The sequence below is a fragment of the Esox lucius genome, chromosome 24 (assembly GCF_011004845.1).
Source record: "Esox lucius isolate fEsoLuc1 chromosome 24, fEsoLuc1.pri, whole genome shotgun sequence".
NCBI classification, from domain to species: Eukaryota; Metazoa; Chordata; class Actinopteri; order Esociformes; family Esocidae; genus Esox; species Esox lucius.
The window spans coordinates 28393993-28421118 of NC_047592.1; the positions used below are offsets into that span (position 1 = coordinate 28393993).

The window sequence follows — 27126 nt, forward strand, 5'->3', positions numbered from 1 at the left end:
GAACCCTATTTCAAAGTCCCTTTGATCCTTTCCTCTTACCATCTTAATCCAAAATCGAGGTCAACTGGGCCTGATCTGCGTTTTTACACATGCCACAGAGCATGATAGGATTTAATTGCTTAATTGTATCATATAGCTGTATCTACAGAAGAATCTGCATTTATCATGTTCCTTCATAAATTATTTTGGATATTTCCTAAATAATTTTTCTTTATAGGCCACAAACGATTTTGTCACAAGTCTTTATGAATGTACTCACAAGCAGGGGGTGTATGTTAATTTGGTGGCCTATAAGAAAAGCTTGGTATTACATTCATAATAGTTTGAGAGTGATAGGCTTGTATGCATGTTATTGGATATGTCTTTGTCATAGGCAACCTACAAGATCCCTTACGGTAGGCTAAACATCCCTATGTTTTGTCTTCTACAGGCCTAAATCTGTCTGTTTTTCTTGCACAGATATTGCATAAATTACCACATAATTATCCACACACACACACACACATCCCACAGCCCTCCCAACGCAGATGGCCTCGTCAGTAAACCCCACCGCCCATAACCCTTTGTCTTGAGGTAATCTGTCCCGCGAAGGGGAAATGGCATTTAAGGAGAGGGGAGCAAGGCATGTCAAGGAGTTCGAACTTGAAGCCCGACAGATGAATGATGGTTTTTGTAATGGCCTAGTCTACCACATAGTAATAAGGTAACGATATGTCTGGACCAGCTCCTATAGATATGTAGGAATAAAGATTGGATAGTTATACGAGGGATGTGGACGTCAGTATTCCTTCTCGACAGTCAAAGTTACCACCATATTGCTAATTATATCCTTTCTTTTGAGCTCTTTAAGAGCTAGTGTTTGTTAGGTTCTGGGTGTCTCATTTATATGAATACATATCAGAATAGTCGCCATCTGATGTGAACACACTGGCTTGGTATTAAACAATAAATAAATAGTTTGTCATAGGATGAATCTGAAGGAACATGAATATGTAACAAACCTGCTTACCCCTCTTGTCTCTCTCTCTCTCTCTCTCTCACACACACACACACATTCACCTCTATTACCCCCCATACACATGCTTGACCGCAGCACACAGTGTCATGTAAGTGCCATGTGAGTGTGCATTAGTACTTGTTTCACCAGTGATGATGGACATCTGTATACAATAGTTATCGTGTTTGTGTGTGTGAATGTTCAGACTGAGAGAAGCTGGTTAGGAGTCGACAGATCTAACTGCTAGCAGGCCTCACAGGGTGAACATGGACAGGCAGGCAGGCTGAGCGAACACAGCTCTGGAGGTAGGTAGGGAGGAAGAGAAGGGGGAGGGAGATGACAGGAGACAGAGGGGAGGGAGAGGGTGCAGCTGAGAGTATAGGGAGGAAAAGAGGAGGATGAGAATATAAAGGCAGGAGAAAAGAGGGAAGGGATGAGTGGATCACTGGAGAGGAGGTGGAGGTCGATTGACTGCAGAGAGGAAAAGAGTAAGAGAAGAGAAAAAGAGTGACTGATGTCAAAGAAACAAAGTAATTGCCTATACATATGGTCCATCAGTGTTTGAAAATGGAACAAGGGGTAGTGAACAGGGGTCTGAGGAAAGGAGATAGAGGACGGAAAGAGGAGACCTGGGAGGGGGAATAGAGAGACAGCAGATACAGTGGGTGAGTTTTGGAACAAGGGAGAAGGAGTGGGGCAGAACACAGAGATGAGATGAGAGAGGAAAGGAGGGGGAGGGGAGAAAAGAACACATGCATAGTGGGAGAGTGGTGGAAATGGAGAGCGGGAGAGGGGAATGAGAGAAGAAACCGAGAGGGAAGGAGAGAGGAGTTTTAAATGGAGAGAAGACGTGACTGAGCATAGGAAAAAAGATAGGATGTACAGAGGAAGGGAAAATATGGAGAAATCAAGGAGATATTGAAAGAAGTCGGTAGGTAGGTAGGTAGGTAGTGTTGAACGTAGATAAGGTGAAAAGAGATATAGTAGGTAAGGGGTGAAAACAACAGGGCAGAGAGAAATAAGAGAATGGAGGGGGGAGAAATGGTAAACAGATAGGACATGGAGGCCATAGTAGAAGAGACAGGGAGGGAGAAAGACGAAAGAGGGAGGCTGTGCCACAAGTGCTGCTGTATGACAGAGCAGGGCCTACATGTTTGCTAGACATTCAGACCAAATAGCAATGGCTGAAGATTTGTGTGTGTGTTTGTATATGTGTGTCTATATTCACGCACACAAATACATATACTCTAAATATTTCTGTGGAAATAGCGGATATCAAATGCAACCTTTCCACACACACGCGCGCACGCACGAACACAGCCCCCCCTTCCCAATCCACGCACTCAAGTCTGCCCGACCACAGCAGAGATGCACAGCCAAAGAATCCCTCCGCGCAAGTAGTTCCCAATGTTGTGTTTGTGTGATAGCAGGTGTATTTTTAAATGTAATTTAAACTTCTGACATCAACAAATACTATACACAATGTGGAACTGCTGGATTGAAACAACCAGAACTGCAACTGTGGGCCCAATATCATCATATAATGTCCCTCCAGACATCAGCGATTGATAAGAAGGAAATTGATAGACTTAAGACCAAATAACAAATTGTCAGCAGCCGCGAGCACGTGTTGTTTCCCGACAACCAACATTTGTTAAATCTGTCCACTAACATAGGGGTCTATTTTTCCTGTGCTATCCGTAAGTTAGTTGGGAGAGGCGAGGAACAAGCTGACGGTTGCGGAAGCCCACCTCTACCCTGTGAGGTGTTGTTAGGCATTCGCGGCTCCGCTTCTCTAAATGCGGGCGAGTTTATTGTACACACGAAGACCCAATTGGCATCTTTGAATGAAAAATAAGCCGTTCTGAAGGTGAAGTTTATTTGTAAAACGGCTTATTGGCCCTGGAGAAAGCTGTGTCTAAGTTTTGAATGAGAAAATCGCCAAAGGACTCCTAAATAAGCAGGTAAGCTACTGGATTGAACTGCTATCCCGACTAGTAAAACGAACCCAAATGTCCACAACGCCAACTAGTAACGTTAACGGCTAACAACTGGAATAGTAGTAGCTACCCCCCCCCCCGCAAGTAGCAAGCGACGTAGCCTGACGAAAACAAAAGGATTTTAAGTAGAAAAATTTACCACTGGATGGGAAAGACAAGAAGGTGATGAGGGAGGTGGTGAAATAATTTATTATTTATTAAATGTTTAAAACGCCGGTAAAATTGGAACCCACGTTGTTTTTTCACTTTTAATTTGAGATGTAGTAAGAGTCAAGCAAGAGAGAAGGATACTTGCCAAGAAAGATTTCCTCTCTTGGAGAATATACATGATAGAGAACTGTTTTATTAAATTTTCTAAAGGAACTTATACTAGATATGTATATAATTGATTAATTAGGACAGTAATGTATGGATGTAACACGGACGTCCTAGAATTGAATTCTAGTCTAGCTAGTTCCAAAGCTAACTAGATTGGTGGTAGCTATTTCGGCCATAAATGGCTGATATGAATGTTTTATGGTCAGTAGGCCTAGCACTCAAACTGTTCAGGGTCCTATAGAAATTACTTTTTGAAAAGATAGCCTTACAAGCAAGGCTACTTCCTGATATTAAGCATCAACTGTCTAAAAGTTACTAAACGTTTAGCTAAGGCTATATGCACCTACCGCACCAACTGCCCTCTCCTGAAATGTGTTGACTGGCCTATGAAATCAATTAACTCAGACAAAAGTGAAAGGGGCGGTCAACAGAACAAATATCAAAGCTAAATCTCGCATTGCCTTGGAACAGACGTTCATGAACAAGGCTAGTCTTGCCCAAAGTCTGAGTTCACTGTTAGGCGCACAGATTGGCACGGGTTGTGTGGCTTGGGCCAGCAGTAGCCTACTAGACAAAGGCGGTCACTATTGTGAACGGGGCGGAATATTATGGTAGGCTGGCGCAATGATTTAAATACAGTCGTCTTAAATCGCTATTACACGAACTGACTCACGTTAATTCTCCAAAAAATATATGATTGTAACTTTTTATAGTTTTTTTTGTTTGTGAAGTGGGGGCATATTACAGTTCAAGTTATGAAAGTGAACTTTTGCATTCATTGTGTGGAAACAGTCCCTTGTCAGTCCAAAATTTGACCAAATTCACCAGAAAAGGACGATATTCATCATCTAGCTGTTATAGATGTTTATTACTATGTATCGTTTTTAATGTAGTCTGTGACGAAAATGTACATTTTAACGGGAAAAACATTTAACCGGGGATGTCTCGTCGCGAGGTGAACGTAGGCTTTTGTGTCACCGCTTGAGCAGCGACCTCCCCTTCCTATGACAAGATTACTTTGATCTAGATTGTGTGTTCGTTTGATGTTACTTCATGTTGTTTAGCCTGAAACTGTGTGGGTAGTTTTTAGAAAACATATTAGTACAGCAGAGATCAACTATGTCTTTAATGTGTGGTTTCTGCTGGGATGAGGTGTATGCCTGAGTGTCTTGGGCCGAGATTAGATTTGGCAGTGGTTTATAGGCATTATAATATTTTGGATTGAATTCCAGACTTAGTGTGTGTCTGTCTGTTTGTTTGTGCGTGTGTGTGTGTCTGGTTGTCTGTCAGCCTGTCTATTTGTCTCTGTCTGTCTGTGTGTGTGAGTGTCTCTGTCTGTGTCTCTGTCTGTCAGCCTGTCTGTCTGTGTCTTTGTCTCTGTCTGTGTGTCTGTTTGTGTGTGTGTGTGTGTCTGTTTCTGTCTGGGTGCCTGTGTATGTCTCTGTCTGTGTGTCTCTGTCTGTGTGTCTCTGTCTGTGTGTCTCTGTCTGTTTGTCTCTGTGTGTGTCTCTGTCTGTGTGTGTGTGTCTGTGTGTGTGTGTGTGTGTGTGTGTCTCTGTCTGTGTGTGTGTGTGTCTCTGTCTGTGTGTGTGTGTGTCTCTGTCTGTGTGTGTGTGTGTCTCTGTCTGTGTGTGTGTGTGTGTGTCTGTGTGTGTGTGTGTGTCTCTGTCTGTGTGTGTGAGTGTGTGTCTCTGTCTGTGTGTGTGAGTGTGTGTCTCTGTCTGTGTGTGTGAGTGTGTGTCTGTCTCTGTCTGGGTGTCTGTCTCTGTCTGGGTGTCTCTGCCTGTCTGTGTGTCTGTCTTTCTGTGTGTGTGTGTGTGTGTGTCTGTCTGTCTGTCTCTGTCTGGGTGTCTGTCTCTGTCTGGGTGTCTGTCTCTGTCTGGGTGTCTCTGTGGGTCTCTGCCTGTCTGTGGGTCTCTGCCTGTCTGTGGGTCTCTGCCTGTCTGTGTGTCTTTGTGCGTGTCTCTATCTGTGTGTGTCTGTCTCACTATATCTGTGTGTGTGTATGTCTGTCTATTTGTTTCTGTGTGTGTCACTGTCTGTCTGTGTTTGTTTTTCTGTCTGTCTCTCTATGTTTGTGTTTGTCTGTATATCTGTGTATATCATTGTCACTGTGTGTGTCTCTGTGTGTCTGTTTGTCTCTGTGTGTCTGTTTGTCTCTGTGTGTCTGTTTGTCACTGTGTGTCACTGTCTGTCTGTGTGTGTTTGTTTCTCTGTCTGTCTCTATATGTGTCTGTCTGTCTCTGTGTGTGTGTGTGTGTGTGTCTGTGTTTGTCTATATATCTGTGTATATCACTGTCTGTGTGTGTGTCTCTGTCTGTCTGTGTGTCTCTGTCTGTGTGTTTGTTTCTCTTCGTGTGTGTGTGTGTGTGTTTGCTGTCTGTCTGTGTGTTTCTGTGTGTCTGTCTGTCTCTGTGTGTGTTTATTCAATAGGTGCTTTATTGGCATGAATGGATGGTGGCAATAGTGATTGTCTGGGTTTGTGTGTCTGTGTGTGTGTCTCTGTCTGGCTGTCTCTGTGTATCTGTCTGTCTGTCTAGGTGTGTCTCTGCCTGTCTATGTGTGTGTCTGGGTGTGTGTCTCTGTCTGGGTGTGTCTGTCTGTTTGTTTGTGCGTGTGTGTGTGTCTGGTTGTCTGTCAGCCTGTCTATTTGTCTCTGTCTGTCTGTGTGTGTGAGTGTCTCTGTCTGTGTCTCTGTCTGTCAGCCTGTCTGTCTGTGTCTTTGTCTCTGTCTGTGTGTCTGTTTGTGTGTGTGTGTGTGTGTCTGTTTCTGTCTGGGTGCCTGTGTATGTCTCTGTCTGTGTGTCTCTGTCTGTGTGTCTCTGTCTGTGTGTCTCTGTCTGTTTGTCTCTGTGTGTGTCTCTGTCTGTGTGTGTGTGTCTGTGTGTGTGTGTGTGTGTCTCTGTCTGTGTGTGTGTGTGTCTCTGTCTGTGTGTGTGTGTGTCTCTGTCTGTGTGTGTGTGTGTCTCTGTGTCTGTGTGTGTGAGTGTGTGTCTCTGTCTGTGTGTGTGAGTGTGTGTCTCTGTCTGTGTGTGTGAGTGTGTGTCTGTCTCTGTCTGGGTGTCTGTCTCTGTCTGGGTGTCTCTGCCTGTCTGTGTGTCTGTCTTTCTGTGTGTGTGTGTGTGTGTGTGTCTGTCTGTCTGTCTCTGTCTGGGTGTCTGTCTCTGTCTGGGTGTCTGTCTCTGTCTGGGTGTCTCTGTGGGTCTCTGCCTGTCTGTGGGTCTCTGCCTGTCTGTGGGTCTCTGCCTGTCTGTGTGTCTCTGTGCGTGTCTCTATCTGTGTGTGTCTGTCTCACTATATCTGTGTGTGTGTATGTCTGTCTATTTGTTTCTGTGTGTGTCACTGTCTGTCTGTGTTTGTTTTTCTGTCTGTCTCTCTATGTTTGTGTTTGTCTGTATATCTGTGTATATCATTGTCACTGTGTGTGTCTCTGTGTGTCTGTTTGTCTCTGTGTGTCTGTTTGTCTCTGTGTGTCTGTTTGTCACTGTGTGTCACTGTCTGTCTGTGTGTGTTTGTTTCTCTGTCTGTCTCTATATGTGTCTGTCTGTCTCTGTGTGTGTGTGTGTGTGTGTCTGTGTTTGTCTATATATCTGTGTATATCACTGTCTGTGTGTGTGTCTCTGTCTGTCTGTGTGTCTCTGTCTGTGTGTTTGTTTCTCTTCGTGTGTGTGTGTGTGTGTTTGCTGTCTGTCTGTGTGTTTCTGTGTGTCTGTCTGTCTCTGTGTGTGTTTATTCAATAGGTGCTTTATTGGCATGAATGGATGGTGGCAATAGTGATTGTCTGGGTTTGTGTGTCTGTGTGTGTGTCTCTGTCTGGCTGTCTCTGTGTATCTGTCTGGCTGTCTATGTGTGTCTCTGCCTGTCTATGTGTGTGTCTGGGTGTGTGTCTCTGTCTGGGTGTGTCTCTGTCTGGGGTTGTGTGTCTGTGTTTCTGTCTGCCTGTTTGTCTCTGGGTGTGTGTCTCTGGGTGTGTGTCTCTGGGTGTGTGTGGGTGTCTCTGTTTGTGTGGGTGTCTCTGTTTGTGTGGGTGTCTCTGTTTGTGTGTGTCTGTGTTTGTCTGTATAACTGTGTGCATCTGTATAACTGTTTGTCTCTGTCTGTTTGTCTCTGTCTGAGTGTGTGTGTCTCTGTCTGAGTGTGTGTGTCTCTGTCTGAGTGTGTGTGTCTCTGTCTGAGTGTGTGTGTCTCTGTCTGTCTCTGTCTGTGTGTCTGTCTGTGTGTGTGTTCTAACAGTGCTGACCGACTGTGTGTGTGATGCAGCCATGCCCTCAGTGATGGAGCGGTCGGGGGGCGGCGTTCTGTCCAGGAGCAGGGCCAAAACCGTAACCAACGGAAACACTATCCACCACTCGGAGGAGGAAAGCAGTGATGAGGATCACACTCATGGTACGGACACATACCACACCACCTACTGTTGAAGCAATAGTGTTGCAGTATTATTTGCAAGGGAAACATTTATTTACTTTGCCAAAACAATTGGAAAATAAGCAAGATGTAGTGTATAACAGAGGCCAAAATTCAAATAATATGCAATTCTCTCTATACCATCTTCCTTTTGTCCACCCACCCGTCTCCCTTACGATGCACTGCTGAGTAACTGCTCACCTTCTTCCTGCTCCGTCTCACTTTCACATCTCTGTCATTGCACTATTTTCTCATGTTCTCTCTGCATGTATTACCACGGTCTGCTCATCTATCTCTCTTTCTCGGTGTCATAAATCTCTTCTCTTCCTCATTCCTCTTCTAATTCTCTGCTCATTCCTCTTCTAATTCTCTGCTCATTCCTCTTCTAATTCTCTGCTCATTCCTCTTCTAATTCTCCCCCCCCCCCCCCCTTGTCTGTCTACATCCACAGACAGTATGATTCGAGTAGGTGGAGACTACCAAGCACAGATACCAGAGTTCAACCCAGGTATGGGGCTGTGTGTGTGTGTGTGGGGGGGGTACATGGGTGGGGCAGAAGAGGGAGGTAGGGAGCAAGACACAAATGGGGATAGAGGGATAGATCGATAGACTGATGGAGAGAACAAGATGGAAGGGGGAAGCAATAGATATGGAATAAAAGGGAGGGAAGGGGAAATATCTGATTATTTTACAGTAAGTGTGTGTGTGTGTGTGTGTGTGTGTGTGTGTGTGTGTGTGTGTGTGTGTGTGTGTGTGTGTGTGTGTGTGTGTGTGTGTGTTTGTGTGTGTGTAGAGAGTCCAGGGCGCTACAGTGAGGAGCAGAGGAGTATGCTCGTGTGGTGCCCCAACAGCCTTGTCTCTGATGCCATGTGTAAGGAAATGCTTGTGCACAGAAAACACATACTAAACATATGGTGTCTTTTTAAAATGATTCACCTTCCTTTTTAAAAATGTTTTACAAAATTGATTTAATCAGGGTTTTTTGCCACAAATCAATATAAATAGTACATAATCTCAGTGACAATCAGCAAATTGTTCCAAATAAATTTAAAACTAATTCAGTGCGTAAGTATACATCCCCATTACTATGACAAAGCTGCATGAACACACAACTCTGTGCCCTGACTAATGCGAGCAGGGCATTATTCAGGGAGGCCACAAAGACTGGCAAATTTGAAGGTGTTGCAGTCATCCACAGCTGAGCTGGTAGACTCTGCATACTGTAAAAATGGCCCAGGTGCTTCACGAAAGTGGCCTTTATGGAAGAGTGGCAAAAAGATAGTCATAGTTGAAAGAATGAAACACTTGAAAGTATGTGAACCGCTTGTGCGGTTAGCTCCCCATGGAGCAAACAACAGTAGTGTTGGATTTCAGTGGCTAGGAAAAACTCCCTAAGAAGGCCGAATTTTAGGAAGAAACCTAGAGAGGACCCAGGCTCAGAGGGGTGACCAGTCCTCTTCTGGCTGTGCCGGGTGAGATATTAAGAGTCCAATTGGAATAATGAATACATTTCTCGAGTCTATTTGATTCTAGACTAGGTCAAAAGTATGACCAGATGGACAAGGACAGGGACAGCAACGGGCCTCCCAGACCAGGTCCTCATCTCCTCCTAAAATGTAAAACTGGAGGAGACTCAGAAAAGTTAGAAGTGCATTCCTCATATCCCCCAGCACAATTATATAGCAGCGTAACACCTTGGAACTGAGACGGGGGGTCCGGCGACACTGTGGCCCTACCCGAGGGAGGCCCCGGACAGGGCCCAACAGGCAGGAAATCAATCCACCCACATTGCCAGGCATCAACCAAAGGGACACCCACCAACTGCAACTCCCCTGAATGAGGGCCGAGTATTGCCAGCAGCGTACAGCCCAATTGCACAATTTTATTTAATCTGAACACAGACAAGTCCATATATTGGTTTAGAGAAAATCATGCGTGTAGTAAAAAGACAAAATTTAAAAAGGAATTAGTGCTGGTGCAAAAATAAGTGAACCCTTGCCAGGGAGCACCTAGACAAACTAGAAGTCCTTTCTCTGGGCAGATTAGGCCAAAATGGACCAAATGGAACTACTATTGTTTGGTGAAAATCCAACACTGCTACAACCAAAATAACCTAATACCAACAGTCAGTATTCCAGGACTCATGACATCCTATTTTTTTTTCTTTTTTCTTTGACGTTATTACAAGTGTATGTTTTTTTGGTAGTTAAAAAATTAAATGACTCATTGTAAATTAATTCTCTGTTTAACTGTACCGCTCTGGAAAAAATTAAGATACCACTCCTAATTTTTCTTAAATCAGCATCTTTATAAGTATGACAGCATTCCAGTGTCTGTTAAATTCCAACACAGGCACACCTCACTTTACTTAATGAGGTACTGATTAGGTGATTACCTGAACCAAATCTAATTTAATGAGGAAAAGTATGAAAACCACTGCTGTGGTCATCACTATCCTCTTACAATAGGACCAGCTGGATGGCAAAAACAGTGCAAGTAGTACCTCAAAGGTAATTTGAATAAAAAAATTACTATTCAGCATGACAAAAGAGTTGAAAAGAAAAGCCTTCAGTGAGAAAAAGAAGAGTTCAATTCTGACTTTACTGGCAGAGGGATACATTGAGCGTCAGGTTGCTTCCATCCTGAAAATTTCATAAGAACAAGGTCAAGCAACAGATATTGGTGACAACAAAGGTACCGACTGGCAGAGAGTGAAAACGACTTTCCACTGACCAAGATGACCGTCAACTCATTCGAATGTCACTCAACAACTGTAGAATGACATCAAGTGACCTACAAAAAGAATGGCAAACAGCAGCTAAGTGCACGGCAAGGATGGTTCAAAACAGGCTTCTAGGGGCAGGGCTGGAATCGTGCAAACATAGAAAAAAGCCATTCATCAATGAGAAGCAAAGAAGAGCTAGGCTGAATTTTGCAAAAGACCATAAGGATTGGACCGTAGAGGAATGGAGTAAGGTTATCTTCTCTGACGAGTCAAATTTTCAGCTTTGCCCAACGCCTGGTCATCTAATGGTTAGACAGAGACCTGGAGAGGCCTACAAGCCAAATGTGTCAAGAGGAAAATGGATGGTCACAAGCCATCAAACAAAGCCGAGCTACTTGAATTTTTGTGCCAGGAGTAGCATGAAGTCACCCAACAGCAATGTGACCGACTGTTGGAGAGCATGCCAAGATGCATGAAAGCTGTGATAAAAAATCAGGGTTGTTCCACCAAATATTCATTTCTGAACTCCTAGCTATTACTATTACGCTATTACTCCTAAATTAAAATATCAGTATTTTGTTGTTGCAAAATAATATGAATGTTGTCTTTGCATTATTTGAGTTCTGAAAACAATGCATCTTTTTTTGGTTATTTTGACCAGTTGTTATTTTCTCAAAATAAATACTCCAAATGACAATATTTTGATTTGGAATTTGGGAGTGATGTTGTCAGTAGTTTATAGATTAAAACAATACTGTTCATTTTACTCAAACACATACCTCATCTCACATCTTCATCTGCTTATCCGGTATCGGTTCGCGGGGGCAGCAGCTCCAGCAGGGGACCCCAAACTTCCTTTTCCCAAGCCACATTTGCCAGCTCTGACTGGGGGATCCCGAGGCATTCCCAGGCCAGTGTCGAAATATAATCTCTCCACCTAGGCCTGGGCTTACCCGAGGTCTCCTCCCAGCTGGATGTGCCTGGAACACCTCCCCAGGGAGACGTCCTGGGGGCATCCTTACCAGATGCCCGAACCACCTCAACTGGCTCCTTTTGACGCAAAGGAGCAGCGGCTCTACTCCGAGTTCCTCACGGATGGCTGAGCTTCTCACCCTATCCCTAAGGGAGAAGCCTGCCACCCTTCTGAGAAAACTCATTTCAGCCGCTTGTACTCGCAATCTTGTTCTTTCGGTCATGACCCAGCCTTCATGACCATAGGTGAGGGTAGGAAGGAAAATTGACCGGTATATTGAGTGCTTTGCCTTCCGGCTCAGCTCTCTTTTCTTCACAACGGTGCGGTAAAGCGAATGCAATACTGCCCCCGCTGCTCCGATTCTCCGGCCAATCTCCCGCTCCATTGTCCCCTCACTCGCGAACAAGATCCCGAGATACTTGAACTCCTTTACTTGGGGTAATGCCTCATTCCCTACTCGGAGTTGGTACTCCATGGGTTTCCTGCTGAGAACCATGGCCTCAGATTTAGAGGTGCTAATCCTCATCCCAACCGCTTCGCACTCGGCTGCGAACCGGTCCAGTGAGTGCTGAAGGTCACAGACATATGATGCCATCAGGACCACATCATCCACAAAAAGCAGCGATGAGATCCCCAGCTCACCGAACTGCAACCCCTCCCTACCCCGACTATGCCTCGATATCCTGTCCATAAAAGTTACAAACAGGATTGGTGACAAAGCGCAGCCCTGGCGGAGGCCAACCCCCACCTGGAACGAGTCCGACTTACTACCGAGAACCTGAACACAGCTCTCACTTTGGACGTACAGGGATTGGATAGCCCTCAAACACATACCTATGAATAGTAAAACCAGAGAAACTGATAATTTTGCAGTGGTCTCTTAATTTTTTTCCAGAGTTGTATATTGACAGTATAAAGAAACTTTGGAATTTAAAATGTAGGATTCTTTATAATCTCAATCAACACCAAAATCGGATTAGCTTGCGCCTTTGGTTTGGAGTGACATGTCAAAATGGAATTGGGAAGTTCATGAAAACTTATGCTTGGATCACTGAGTGATTATTTTTCTTCAATTTATTAATTGTTTTATTCATTTTTGATGGTGGGATTGACTGTGAATTCATTAGTTGCCGCAATGACCTGGGGTGCTCGGTTTGAGAGGCTGTTCTAAATCAATTCTACCGCACTTGTTCTTTTATTTGTTTTTGTTTTATTCAATCTCTCTCTCTCAGTGGATGAGTACATCCTAATGGCTAAAGAGAAGCATGGCTACAACATGGAGCAGGTACAGTAACAAGAATCAGTGTCTGATTGTCCAATCAAAATGTATTGACACAATTAATTAGTTAACATTAGCAAGCTAGGTATAGTAACATGAACATCCATCAGTTTCTGTCAAACCAAACTTCACTGACAGGTCTGAATTGTTGACTGAGATGCATTTGTTTGTTTTTATTAAAAACATGAAAGGGCAGTATAGGGAAGTTGACCAAAAATAAAATGTGTGTATTCATTTTCTGTTTTAAAAAGGCAGTGGTAGGTTTTAACTCACAACCACTTGTCACCCCTTCTCTCTCTGTCCCTCCAGGCTCTAGGAATGTTGCTGTGGCATAAACATGATGTGGAGTGTTCACTGGCTGACCTGGCCAACTTCACTCCCTTCCCTGAGGAGTGGACAGTGGAGGACAAGGTCCTATTTGAACAGGCCTTCAGCTTCCATGGCAAGAGCTTCCACCGTATACAGCAGATGGTGAGAACTGTACTGTATAGGCAGAAAGCCTGCGGATGGGTAGACAGGGCTGGCATCGGACTGGCAGGCGGGCTGGCTGGTGGGCGAATGGGCAGGCTGCACCATTATTCAAATATTTCAATTGTGATACTGACATTTCCAATAAGGAAATGGCGAGAGGCTTGATTTATTAATATGCCACTAGTTTGCTTGTAACCCATGCCCCACTCTTTCTGTACCCCGCCCTCACTCAAACCAGTCCCGTCCTCTGCTGTTCAAGGTGGCTGTTCTTCTGAGATTGTCCGGCAAAAACGTTGCTGTTTAAAGTTTTTGCTGGACCGCATAAGCGGAGCCGGCTAAGAAGAGTGAATGTTTCTTACTGAGTGACTGACTGACTACCCCTTGTTAAATAGTGTATTGGTTAGAGAAGCGGACTTGTGAACTATAGGTCCCGAGTTCGCATCTCCTCGGAGGCAAAGCGAAGTACGCATTGTGGTTTATTTTCCACATTGATGAAAACTTTGCCGGCTGGAACTGTATACGGTAATATTGCGACTGTTTCTGACATGGAATAGTTCATCTCGCTAGCAATTGCTCAATTCTTAAGATTATTCCTAGGAAGTTAGTAGATACTAGTAAGCCAATTACTGGCAAATAAGCTGTTAAAACGGCCAGTGGCCAGTTCATAGACGCTATTTGTGGTGGAGGTAAACTTAATAAGAAACATTAGTCAGTTTAACACAATCCTCAATGGAGTCTAGCGACTGCTAAACTGTGTAATGCCGTGGCGTAGTAGTTAAAGACAGTGCCTCTCATGTGGAAGACCTAAGTTTGAATCTATTGAGAGCAACAACTTATTAATTCTGGTAGATTCCACGATTCTCTCGTTTTGTTGAAAAAGTTAGTAATCGTCGCCTTTATTGATAGTTATTGTATCAATGTAATTCACGAATAAAATATATATAACATTTTTTGCCATGAAAGAAAAAATATGTTCTTATGCCGTGAAATGAAATAGCTTTTGCAGACTCGCTAGCAATTGGTCAAATCTTATGATTATTCCAGTAAGTTAGTAGATACTGTTAAAGCTAATTACTGGCTAAGACGCTGTTTAAACAGCCAGTGGCAAACGCAATACATAGCCTCTATTTGTGGTGGAGGTAAACTTAGTAAGAAACGTTAGTCAGTTTAACTGTATCAATGTCATTCACGAATGGCCAATTAACTATTAAAACGGCCAGTGGCAAAAGAGGATTTGTTCAGGATATACAGATACCGGGTGTCAGTATAGAGGAGGCTATACTGACAACCGGCAAATGTACAGCTCTGTGGTGTTGTGGTTAACGACATAGCCTTTCACATGGCCGACCTGGGTTCGAATCACACAATGTTCCATTGCAGGCTGGCTGAACTAGGCTTGCCTGGATTCATGTTTCTAAACAGGCTTAAAACCACCATTCTGGCAGTGCCTTTGTCCTATCCTGGCGTAAAGCAAATAAGGAACCTTTGCTCCTTGTTATCACAATTATTTTAAAGAAATTGTTTCGGGCATTTCATACTTTTATGATTTAACGAAATAGTGGTGAATATAGAACCATACTCCTGCAGTAGCGGCGTAGGTCCACTGGAGGCAGCAGCATAGACTGCTGGACCGCCCTAGGACACAACTCCACAATTATACATTGTGTTAACGCTGCTTTAGCACGATTAACACTGTTAGTCTTTAATAGCCAATTCTCGATTGTGTAAGTTATGTTTTGGTTAGCTCGGTTGGTTGTCCAATTTTTACAGAAGTAATTTGATTTCCCTCTCTCCCTATCTCCTTAACATTGCTTCCTGTAGTTACCTGATAAGCTGGTCTCCAGCCTGGTTCGGTACTACTACAGCTGGAAGAAGACCCGGACCAGAACTAGTGTCATGGACCGACAGGCCAGAAGACTTGTCAGCAAGAGAGATAAGGATGATAGGTAAGGCTGGAAAATAGGGAGTTAGTGAGTTGAGGAAGGAAGAGATGGAACAAGGGAAGGTTGAGGGGACTAACAGGCTGGTCAGAAAACAGGGATCGGGGAAGAATACTTCTGTTGTGTGAGTCACTTTCACCCTTTTTCTCTTCATCTCTATTTTATTAAACATATTTTCCTCAGTAATGATGAGATTGAGGAGGGAGACCCTGGCAGCGACAGCGACTTTGAGATCGACACCAAGAAAGATGTGAGGGTACGTGTGTCCTTTACATTTACGTTAATCATTTAGCAGACCGTCTGATATCCAGAGCCACTTACTGTTTGAGAGTGCATACATTTTCATAGTTTGTCCCCTGTAGTATTTCATTGTAAGTGCTCCCCTCTGTGGGTATAGGTGGGAGGGTGTATGTGTTTGTTTGTGTTTATACACACTATATACATTATGAACAGTGCTGCTTGAAAGAATATTAACCCTACAGCAATGGTCATTAATATAAAATGTTCAATACACTCCCAAAATCCATATCTCAACCCCAATTTGGAATAAAGGATACGATCAAACATACATTTTCATTGTTTATTTATCAAATGTGGTTTATTTAACAAAACTCAGATTTCATGTGTGCGATAATATGTGAATGCGTAGCTTGTGGCACCTCAGTTAGTAGCAATAATGTTGAGTATATGTCTCCTATAGCCACTAAACAGTCTCTGACATCAATTATTTACCCACTTGATTCTATTTACATACTTAATCTAACCAATGCCACAATTTCACTCCTTCACTTCCTTTTCACCTCCACTAATTTATTTTAAATTTTTGTTACAACATGTATGATTTCCTTTAACCCAACATATAGAATTTCTAACTCTGAAACTGTTCTGATAAAGATTTCATGGTGAATACTTAAGAAAATCTAGAATTACATAAGGGACTCACATACTTTCAAGCAGCACTGTATATTAGATTAGATTGGACTAAACTTTATTGGCATTGAACAGTACGAGTACAGTACAATGAAATGCATTTAGTATCTAACTAGAAGTGCAAATAGAATAGGGCTGGAAATTTACAAGTATTAAGTATAGGTATGTACAAGTGGGATATAGTTGTGTGTTGAGGCAAATTAAAGTACAAATGGCAATTCTGACAAGTTGGAGGTAGTATGTGCAACTGAAATGCAGGGATAGCAGCAATGAGGTTACCAACTGAAAACGTATCAGACTTTGCAAGGCCAGTAGTACAAGGGAATAGTGCAACAAGCTCCCTGAAAGGCAGTACTAAGCAGTGGGCAGGTGGGTATGATGGGTCACAGAGTTCAGCAGGGCTACAGTATATGGAAAGAAACTGTTCCTGAGCCTGCTGGTGTGGGAACAAAGTCTGATGGTAGGAGGGCAAACAGTTTGTGGCATGGATGTGAAGGGTCTCTGATGATGCCACGTGCCCTGCGCAGACACTGCTTGTGCAGGAGCTATACGATGGCTGGGAGCTTGGCACCAGTGATGTGTTTGGCTGTTTTCAACACCCGTAGTAGGGCCTTCCGGTTGGCCACGGAGCATTTACCAAACCACACTGTGGCACAGTTTGTCAAAATACTCTCAATTGTGCAGTGGTTGAAGTTCACAAGGATCTGGGAAGACAAGTGGGCCTTCTTCAGCCTCCTCAAAAAGTACAGGTGCTACTGCGCCTTTTTGACCAGGGTTGAGGTGTTGAGGGTCCAGGAGAGGTCCTCTGAGATGTAGACACCCAGGAATTTGAAGCTAGATACGCTCCACTTCAACGCCATCCATGAGAACTGGGTCGTGACTGCAACCTTTAGACTTCCTGTAATCCACAATGAGCTCCTTGGTCTTCTTTGCATTGAGGGCCAGGTTGCTGTCAGTGCACTATGCCCGTAGGCTGACTTATCATTGTCACTGATTAGGCGTACCACCATGGTGTCGCCTGCAAACTTGACGATGGTGTTTGAACTGGGTACAGGAACGTAGTTGTGGGTGAAGAGGGAGTACAGGAAGGGGCTTCGCACGCAACCTTGTCGACAAAAAAGTCGAAAAGGAAGGTTTTGAGTGAGGAACTGAAGGGTTAAAATCAAGAGAACACTGCAAATTGAACACTTCTGCTCCTCACTCAAAACTTTCCTTTTCAACTTTTTTGGAAAGGAAAGAGAAAGGTGCAGTGATCTTAATATTTTAATCTCATTCTTTGTAACCCATTCAGACAGTGAAGCAGCAGAACTCCAGTGGTTCAGGAGGAGAGAGGGGAGCGATGGGGCGATCCAACCCACAAAGGAAGGAGTCTGTTGGGGCTCAGTACCGTCACCACCCACTAAGAGCACACCGGAGACCTCCTAAAGGTAGCTGCTCAACCAGACACACTATGTACCCGGGTTTTATTTGTTTTTTGAGATGATCGTGATTTTTGTACAGCAAGATTGTAATGCCACTTGTCTTACTAGACCTCCAAACTGAGTGATATGGCCTAAAAAAATATATTGGTATATTGACATTTTTGGACAGTAAAACTTCTCCTCTTGCATTTCCAAACTCCACTTTGTTGAGAAAAAGCAAAGTGTAATTTGGCTGATGAAGGAAACTGTTTTCATTAGGTGAATCATAGTATCTTTTTGCAAATCTGCACCGTGTCCATACTGCCTACTTGCGTGCATGATTTAATTTGATAGAAGCCTCTTTTGCCTTGTTTCCACAGGTGCCAAACACTGGTGTTTATGCTAAAGTACAGAAATGTTTCTGTTTCCATTGACATGAGCAAGCACCATTCGGCCACTAGGTCGTGGCCTAGTAGCATGGCTCTCTCTTGGTGCAAAGCCCCGGACTTCAGGACTTATGGCGTGGTTTGCGAGTTGACGAGTTACGTGCTGCGAAAACGCTATTCAAATAGAAATGTGTATCATTTGCTTAATCTTAGGCTTCTCGTAATAGTTTTCATCCGATCTAACAAACAGATCCTTGACAAAATATAATAAAGCCACAGTACAGGGAAGCAAATACTCACAATGGAAAGAGTTGGAACAACCAAAGTTGGTACGATGCCATTGACTCAACAGAAAGATGGAGCGCTGAGCCTGAGACTTTGCCTGCAGAACCTATAACAAAATTGCCTCAGAATTCTCATAAATCCTTCTGTTGAAGGACAAAATACTTATTAATATAATGTCTACACTGGCTTAACGTTGCAGTGTCACAAGTGTAGGTGGAGAAGTAGCCTGTTGCAGCAGTTGGAGGAATTATTATTTTTTCATTACGGCTGGGTTACGGCTGATTGGCAAATGCCAATCACATGGCAGTTGCTTCAATGCATTTAGGGGTGTGGTCCTGGTCAAGACAATCTCCTGAATTCCAAACTGAATGTCAGAATGGGAAAGAAAGGTGATTTAAGCAATTTTGAGCGTGGCATGGTTGTTGTTGCCAGACGGGCCGGTCTGAGTATTTCACAATCTGCTCAGTTACTGGGATTTTCACGTACAACCATTTCTAGGGTTTACAAAGAATGGTGTGAAAAGGGAAAAACATCCAGTATGCGGCAGTCCTGTGGGCGAAAATGCCTTGTTGATGCTAGAGGTCAGAGGAGAATGGGCCGACTGATTCAAGTTGATAGAAGAGCAACTTTGACTGAAATAACCACTCGTTACAACCGAGGTATGCAGCAAAGCATTTGTGAAGCCACAACACGCACAACCTTGAGGCGGATGGGCTACAACAGCAGAAGACCCCACCGGGTACCACTCATCTCCACTACAAATAGGAAAAAGAGGCTAAAATTTGCACAAGCTCACCAAAATTGGAGAGTTGAAGACTGGAAGAATGTTGCCTGGTCTGATGAGTCTCGATTTCTGTTGAGACATTCAGGTGGTAGAGTCAGAATTTGGCGTAAACAGAATGAGAACATGGATCCATCATGCCTTGTTACCACTGTGCAGGCTGGTGGTGGTGGTGTAATGGTGTGGGGGATGTTTTCTTGGGACACTTTAGGCCCCTTAGGGCATCGTTTAAATGCCACGGCCTACCTGAGCATTGTTTCTGACCATGTCCATCCCTTTATGACCACCATGTACCCATCCTCTGATGGTTACTTCCAGCAGGATAATGCACCATGTCACAAAGCTCGAATAATTTGAAATTGGTTTCTTGAACATGACAATGAGTTCTCTGTACTGAAATGGCCCCCACAATCACCAGATCTCAACCCAATAGAGCATCTTTGGGATGTGGTGGAACGGGAGCTTCGTGCCCTGGATGTGCATCCCACAAATCTCCATTAACTGCAAGATGCTATCCTATAAATATGGGCCAACATTTCTAAAGAATGCTTTCAGCACCTTGTTGAATCAATGCCACGTAGAATTAAGGCAGTTCTGAAGGCGAAAGGGGGTCGAACACAGTATTAGTATGGTGTTCCTAATAATCCTTTAGGTGAGTGTATTCAAATTGTAGGCTTTTCACTATATATGCATACTCTATCCTTTTATTTTACGTGAAGTCTTACATTTTCTCAATCACACCTCTTGCTTAACAAATGTATTTATTTTAAGGCTTTTAATATTGTCCAGAACCCAGGAATTACGGCTAATGGAAACACACTGGTCCTCATGCATGAAACTTTCTCTGAAAAGTTACAGGTTCGAACATTGGGAGAGACCTACGATCATCTCTAAGTGTGATTCACGAAACTGTCAAACCTGGTTGAAATTATTGTAGATGTCATCTCAGATAAAGCCGTGGATGCGAGAATGCGCTGGACCTGTCCTTATTTACATATGACACACGCGTAATTTATGCGGGTGTGGCGATCAGCAACCTATGAACTGACAGATTTCAACATCACTTTGGCTCTGGGGTTGATGGGAAAGTCCTGCAAGCTCTGCAATCATTAGGGTACCTGCTCGACTGCTAGTTACGTAGGAACAATGTAGGTGTTACGTGTTCTTATATGAACAAAAAACGATACTACTCCAAAGCTACTTAGTAAACAGACAGGTGATAAAAAAGCTATTTTTAAAGGATATTATTGTCATTCTTATTCGTGCTTATGATTTTACCATTTAAATGCAAATTCGCTTGCATAAGTAAGGATTTAAGAGAAAAGAAAGATTCGCATTTCTCAGCTTTGCGCAACGTTTCACCGCCAACATGCTTTGGGCACTGTTCTTGCCAAACCGAAAGCCACGTTGACTTAAATCACAAATGTATGAATTGATTATAGATGCGTGTTATGAATCAAGCCACAGAAAGCACTTATCTGTTGGGTGTCCTACAGCCAACTAGGTGCCCCCATTAACGATTTTTTCTCCAATATCGAAAGCGCTCCAATGTAGGCTATTATTTCATCACGTTGAAAGCGAGAAGCTGGCGAATGAAATGGATAGGCTTAACAAATCAGATTTTATTGTTGTTCATTACAATTAAACTCTAACATTAGAAGGCATACTTTAATGTGGATAACCAAAGGTGCATGGCTCACTATGCAAATCTCCCAAATTTTGTGTTGTTTCAAAATGTAGATACAAATAAGATCCATTAGCTTGTGGTGGAAATACACATTAAAACTGATAAAAAGGAAATGTGGTAAATTATCATTTGTTTTCAGTTAATACTCATAACATACCTTCATGCCATCATCCTGTTGTAGCTTATTCTTTCCTATACCTTTTGAACTTCACTCTTACTTACCATGTAAGTTCCTCATCCTCATCTTTAGCTGGTTCTTATATATTACCAACAATACTTACAGTGTAGTTAAAAGGAAAGAGGGCTGTAATTTGAAGCATTGACTACTCCCACGTAAATACACTGTAGTTACACTTACTCAGCAATTATGTTTGGGTGTAGTCAAATTTAGCAGTCTGATTGATAAAAGTTAAACACTTCAAACTAATTAATTAATGACAATTCTAAATGGGAGGGTATGTTCAAAATAAAATAAACCTAAGATGGAAATTAATCAAAACAAAATCTAGATATCTGCACCATTTGGACAGAGATATAATTACATTTAAAAAACATCTGCCAATTATAAAAAAATGATTAAAACAAATAAAAACCATCAAATACTATTACAAAAAACTACTGTACCACCATGATCTGAAGCTTCTGTTTTTATATATAATATTTTAATTTGTAAGCAATTCGTAAGTTCATCTATCTATCCAAAATGTTGTTTTGCTGTTCCTGTGTGCTGTCCATGTACACCATTTGATATTCTGTGTAACTACAGCCTCTATCCAGCTTGGTATAGAGGGGGAGTCCCAAAGTCTTCCCTCTTAGAAGAGATCTCCCCATGTATAGAGAAGTTCAGTAAAATAATGATTTAGTATACAATTACTGGACTTGTCACTGACAATAAGAAAAACAACTGTGAGCATTACATTTTTTATAATTTACCATTGTCTGCTGAAATTTTGCTGAAATCATAATTTACACATACCATTATGATGACACCAGTGTGTGCATATGTTTTAAAGAACACTTTTTACATCTTGTTGAATACATAACAGAAATATCTGTAATTTTCTCACCTGTCTTACTGGGCTGGATTCAAACTCACGCCGAAAATGAAAGAAAACATTTTTAAATCACAGGCTGTTTCAATTTGCGGGAATTTAATCATTTGCGGGAATTTCATCACAGCAACTCATAATATGACTCGAGTGTGTATGGCCCCCAGGTGCCTGTATGCGCTCCTGACCACATCTGGGCATGCCCCTGATGAGACAGTGGAAGGTGTCCTCCCAGACCTAAATCAGGGCATCAGGGAGCTTCTGGACAGTCTGTGGTGCTACTTGGTGGCATCAGATGCACCGATACATAACTGTCCACACACTCTGGCCACATTAAGCCAGGCATTGTTCACCACAGCATCCCCAGATTCTTTCACGTCTGTCACATGCTCAGTGTGAACCTGCTCTCATCTTTGAAGGGAACAGGGCGCCAATGACGGACCTGCCAATTCTGGTGTTCTCTGACGAACGGCAGTCGAGCAACACGGTGCTGGGCTGTGAGCACAGGTCCCACTAGAGGACGTCGGACCCTCATGCCACCCTCATGGAGTCCGTTTCTGACAGTTTGGTCAGAAACATGCACACTATCAGACTGCTGTAGGTCAATTTAGCAGTTCACAATAATCAATTGTTTTACAATAGTAAGGTCTACAACATATTCCAAGTCTGAATCTTCCTCAGTATTCAAACAGAAATGTGTGTCTTTGTAAAATACAAATTAGCTTCACGTTAATTGCCTTGAGTGGGTATTTAGAGGAATCTTTCTCTGCAATATCTGGTATTATATTTTTGGTGTGTGTGTTTGGCCAGAACTACCCTCAGTACGTGGGAAGAGACACGGCTTCATATTACAACCCTCTTTCCTTGTAACTACGCTGTAACTACGTGGGAACAGACACTGCTTCAAATTACAGCCCTCTTTCCTTGTAACTACACTGTCACTACGTGGGAACAAACACTGCTTCAAATTACAGCCCTCTTTCCTTGTAATTACACTTACTACATGGGAACAGACACCACTTCAAATTACAGACCTCTTTCCTTGTAACTACACTGTGTTGTTGGTACCATGTTATAACTAGTTAAAGATGATGGACTAGCAACTTACATGGTAAGGGTGAAGTTCACTAGGAATAGGAAAGAATAAGCTACAACAGAATGATGTCTTGAAGGTATGTTATGGAGCATTGTTTTTGCCCCCATTTATCATGAGCTGAACTCAAAGATCTAAGACTTTCTCTATGTACACAAAAGGCCTATTTCTCTGAAATATTGTTCACAAATCTGTCTAAATCTAAGTTAGTGAGCACTTCTCCTTTGCCGAGAATCATCCGGAGGCTCGTCGTCCTCATCAGGGTCTTGACCTGACTGCAGTAAAATACTCACATTGGATGGCGTCTGGCACTTGGGAGAGGTGTTCTCTTCACGGATGAATCCGGGTTTTCACTGTACAGGGCAGATGGCAGACCGCGTGTATGGCGTTGTGTGGGTGAGCGGTTTGCTGATGTCAGCGTTGTGGATCGAGTGGCCCATGGTGGCGGTGGGGTTATGGTATGGGCAGGTGTGTGTTATGGACAACGAACACCGGTGCATTTAATGGATGGCATTTTGAATCCACAGAGATACCGTGACGAGATCCAGAGGCCCATTGTTGTGCCATTCATCCACGACCATCACCTCATGTTTCAGCATGATAATGCACGGCCCCATGTTGCTAGGATCTGTACACAATTCCTGGAAGCCGAAAACGTCCCAGTTCTTGCATGGGCAGCATACTTACCGGACATGTCACCTATTGAGCATGTTTGGGATGCTCTGGATCGGCGTATATGACAGCGTGTTCCAGGTCCTGCCACTATCCAGCAACTTCGCACAGCCATTGAAGAGGAGTGGACCAACATTCCACAGGCCACAATCAACAACCTGATAAACTCGATGTGAAGGAGATGTGTTGCATTGCGTGAGGCAAATGGTGTTCACACCAGATACTGACTGGTTTTCGGACCCCCCCCCCTCCCCACGGACCGCCCCAATACAGTAAATCTGCACATTTTAGACTGGCCTTTTTATTGTGGCACACCTGTGCAATAATCATGCTGTCTAATCAGCATCTTGATATGCCACAACTGTGAGGTGGATGGATTATCTCGGCAAAGAAGAAGTGCTCACTAACACACATTTAGACAGATTTGTGAACAATATTTGAGAGAAGTAGGCCTTTTGTGTACATAGATCTTAGGGTTCAGCTCATGAAAAATGAGGGCAAAAACAAAAGTGTTGCGTTTATAATTTTGATCAGTGTATCTACATTTGGAAACAACAACAGGAGATTTGCATAGTGAGCCAGGCAGCTTTGGTTATCCACATTAAAGTAGGCCTTCTAATGTTAGAGTTTAATTGTCCTGAACAACTGTAAAATCTGACAAACTCTTATTTGTTAAGCCTATCCGTTTCATTCGCCAGCTTCTTGCTTTCAACGTGACGAAATAATAGCCTACATTGGAGCGCTTTCAATCCGGCATATTGGAGAAAAAAACCTTTATGTGGGTGCCTATTATGAGGAGAAGCATTGGGGGCTGTAGGACACCCAACAGATAAGTGTTTTCTGTGGGTTGATTTGTAACACTCATCTATAATCAATTCATACATTTGTGATTTATGTCAATGCGGCTTTCGCTTTGGCAAGAACCAATTGCCCAAAGAATGTGTTGGAGTTGAAAAGTTGTGCAAATGCGCATCATCTTTCTTTTCTCTTAAATCCTTAATTCTGCAAGTGGATTTGCAATAAAATAATTAGTAAAATCTCATTTAAATGGTAAATTCATAAGCACGAATAAGAATGACAATTATATCCTTTCAAAATTGCTTTTTTATCACCTGTCTGTTTACTAAGTAGTTTTGGAGTAGTATCGTTCTTCGTTCATATAAGAACACGTAACACCTACATTGTTCCTGCACAACTACCTATTCTTACCACGTACTTACATTCTTGTTACTACGTAGTTACGTGGGAACTACCCTGTAAGTATTGGGTTGAAATTTGAAGGGTTACCCATTTTATTTTAATGTAATTTTATTTTCATTGTAAAGCACATTGAATTGCTTCTGTGTATGAATTGTGCTAAATAAATATGCTTGCTTTATGATCTTCAAGTATGTCGATACGGACTGAGTGAAAAGCAAAGCAAAGCAAGTTTGTCTAGCGCATTACATACACAAAGGTATTTCAAACCTTACAAACGCATGAACAACAGAAGAGAGAAAATGCAGAATGATGTTAAATAAATAATACAGTAATAGCCTACGGTAGTGATACAAATGTACCACAGAATTAAATATTGTTAGTCATATTCCTCATCTTTATGTTACCTATTATTATTATAATAATTGTGGTGGTTGTTACTGAGGCTGTTACAATTGATGTTTTTCGTGATAATGATGGTCTTATTGCAAATCAAGCATATTTCTTTATGTTGGTTTACATGCTCCGACCAGACGTGAGTTTGATCGTAAGGATACAACAAAGTTAATATTGATGAATACCAGGTGAAATGGTCATACAATCATTTTAAGATCAAATTTGATCATAGCCACGTTTCATGAATGAGTGACAGTGTGTGTATTTGTGTAATTATCTCTGTCGTGTGTTTATGTACAGTATCTCACAAAAGTGAGTACACCCCTCACATTTTTGCTAATATTTGATCATATCTTTTCATGTGGCAACACTGAAGAAATTACACTTTACTACAATGTAAAGTAGTGAGTTTACAGCTTGTATAACAGTGTAAATTTGCTGTCCCCTCAAAATAACTCAACACACAGCCATTAATGTCTAAACCGGTGGCAGCAAAAGTGAGTACACCCCTAAGTGAAAATGGCCAAATTGGGGTTAGGGTTAGCCATTTTCAATTAGCCATTTTCCCACCCCAGTGTCAAGTGACAAGGTCTCAGGTGTGAATGGGGAGCAGTTTTGTTAAATTTGGTGTAATCCCTCTCACACCTTCTCATACTGGTCACTGGAAGTTCAACATGGCACCTCATGGCAAAGAACTCTCTGAGGATCTGAAAAAAAGAATTGTTGCTCTACATAAAGATGGCCTAGGCTATAAGAAGATGGCCAAGACCCTGAAACTGAGCTGCAGCAAGATGGCCAAGACCATACAGCGGTTTAACAGGACAGGTTCCACTCAGAACAGGCCTCCCTATGGTCGACCAAAGAAGTTGAGTGCATGTGCTCAGTGTCATATCCAGAGGTTGTCTTTGGAAAATAGACGTATAAGTGCTGCCAGCATTGCTGCAGAGGTTGAAGGGGTCGGAGGTCAGCCTGTCAGTGCTCAGACCATATGCCGCGCACTGCATCAAATTGGTCTGCATGGCTGTCATCCCAGAAGGAAGCCTCTTCTAAAGAGGATGCACAAGAAAGCCCACAAACAGTTTGCTGAAGACAAGCAGACTAAGGACATGGATTACTGGAACCATGTCCTTTGGTCTGATGTCACCAAGATAAACTTATTTGGTTCAGATGGTGTCAAGCGTGTGTGGCAGCAACCAGGTGAGGAGTACAAAGACAAGTGTCTTGCCTACAGTCAAGCATGGTGGTGGGAGTGTCAGTTTCTGGGGCTGCATGAGTGCTGCCGGCACTGGGGAGCTACAGTTCATTGAGGGAACCATGAATGCCAACATGTACTGTGACATACTGAAGCAGAGCATGATCCCCTCCCTTCGGAGACTGGGCCGCAGGGCAGTATTCCAACATGATAACGACCCCAAACACACCAAGATGACCACTGCCTTGCTAAAGAAGCTGAGGGTAAAGGTGTTGGACTGGCCAAGCATGTCTCCAGACCTAAACCCTATTGAGCATCTGTGGGGCATCCTCAAATGGAAGGTGGAGGAGCGCAAGGTCTCTAACATCCACCAGCTCCGTGATGTTGTCATGGAGGAGTGGAAGAGGACTCCAGTAGCAACATGTGAAGCTCTGGTGAACTCCATTGGCCATTTTCACTTGGTGGTGTACTCACTTTTGTTGCCAGCGGTTTAGACATTAATGGCTGTGTGTTGAGTTATTTTGAGGGGACATCAAATTTAGACTTATACAACCTGTACACTCACTACTTTACATTGTAGCAAAGTTTCATTTCTTCGGTGTTGTCACATGAAAAGATATAATCAAATATTAGCAAAAATGTGAGGCGTGTACTCACTTCTGTGAAATACTGTGTGTTTAACCCACTCTGTTTCTGTCCCTCTCTCTGTCTGTATAGGCATGCATTTGAACCGTGAGGACATCATGGCTGTGTCGGCTTCTCCTGACTCTGGGTCTCGGTCTGTTAGACAACTAGACACACAACTGGTGTCACTCAAGAGACAGGTACACGCATATTAGCAGAATGTGTAAATCCCCTTAAGCATTTTCCAACTATCATTCCAAAATCTGTTTTTTTTTTTTTAAGCCAATATTTGTTAACACTATAAATGTAAACAACATCTTTATAGCC

The 27126-nt window shown here is 42.8% G+C and overlaps 1 protein-coding gene across 3 annotated transcripts in view; it reads left to right on the forward strand.

Annotated features, from left to right (window-relative positions):
* Nucleotides 1–2579: 2579 nt before the first annotated feature.
* The window catches only part of rcor2 (REST corepressor 2), a 38981-nt gene continuing 14434 nt past the window's right edge, over nucleotides 2580–27126 (forward strand). The window contains exons 1-10 of one of the 3 annotated variants that reach the window (XM_029118025.2): nucleotides 2585–2961; nucleotides 7576–7701; nucleotides 8171–8227; nucleotides 8513–8590; nucleotides 12650–12702; nucleotides 13006–13167; nucleotides 14989–15113; nucleotides 15291–15363; nucleotides 17329–17464; nucleotides 26893–26999. In XM_029118025.2, the coding sequence (XP_028973858.2) occupies nucleotides 7578–7701; nucleotides 8171–8227; nucleotides 8513–8590; nucleotides 12650–12702; nucleotides 13006–13167; nucleotides 14989–15113; nucleotides 15291–15363; nucleotides 17329–17464; nucleotides 26893–26999 (915 nt within the window). In that variant the 5' untranslated portion in view covers nucleotides 2585–2961; nucleotides 7576–7577. Of the gene's footprint in view, nucleotides 2962–7575; nucleotides 7702–8170; nucleotides 8228–8512; nucleotides 8591–12649; nucleotides 12703–13005; nucleotides 13168–14988; nucleotides 15114–15290; nucleotides 15364–17328; nucleotides 17465–26892; nucleotides 27000–27126 lie in introns of all 3 variants that reach the window. The other 2 variants (XM_029118026.2, XM_029118027.2) reach the window with 2 other exon arrangements.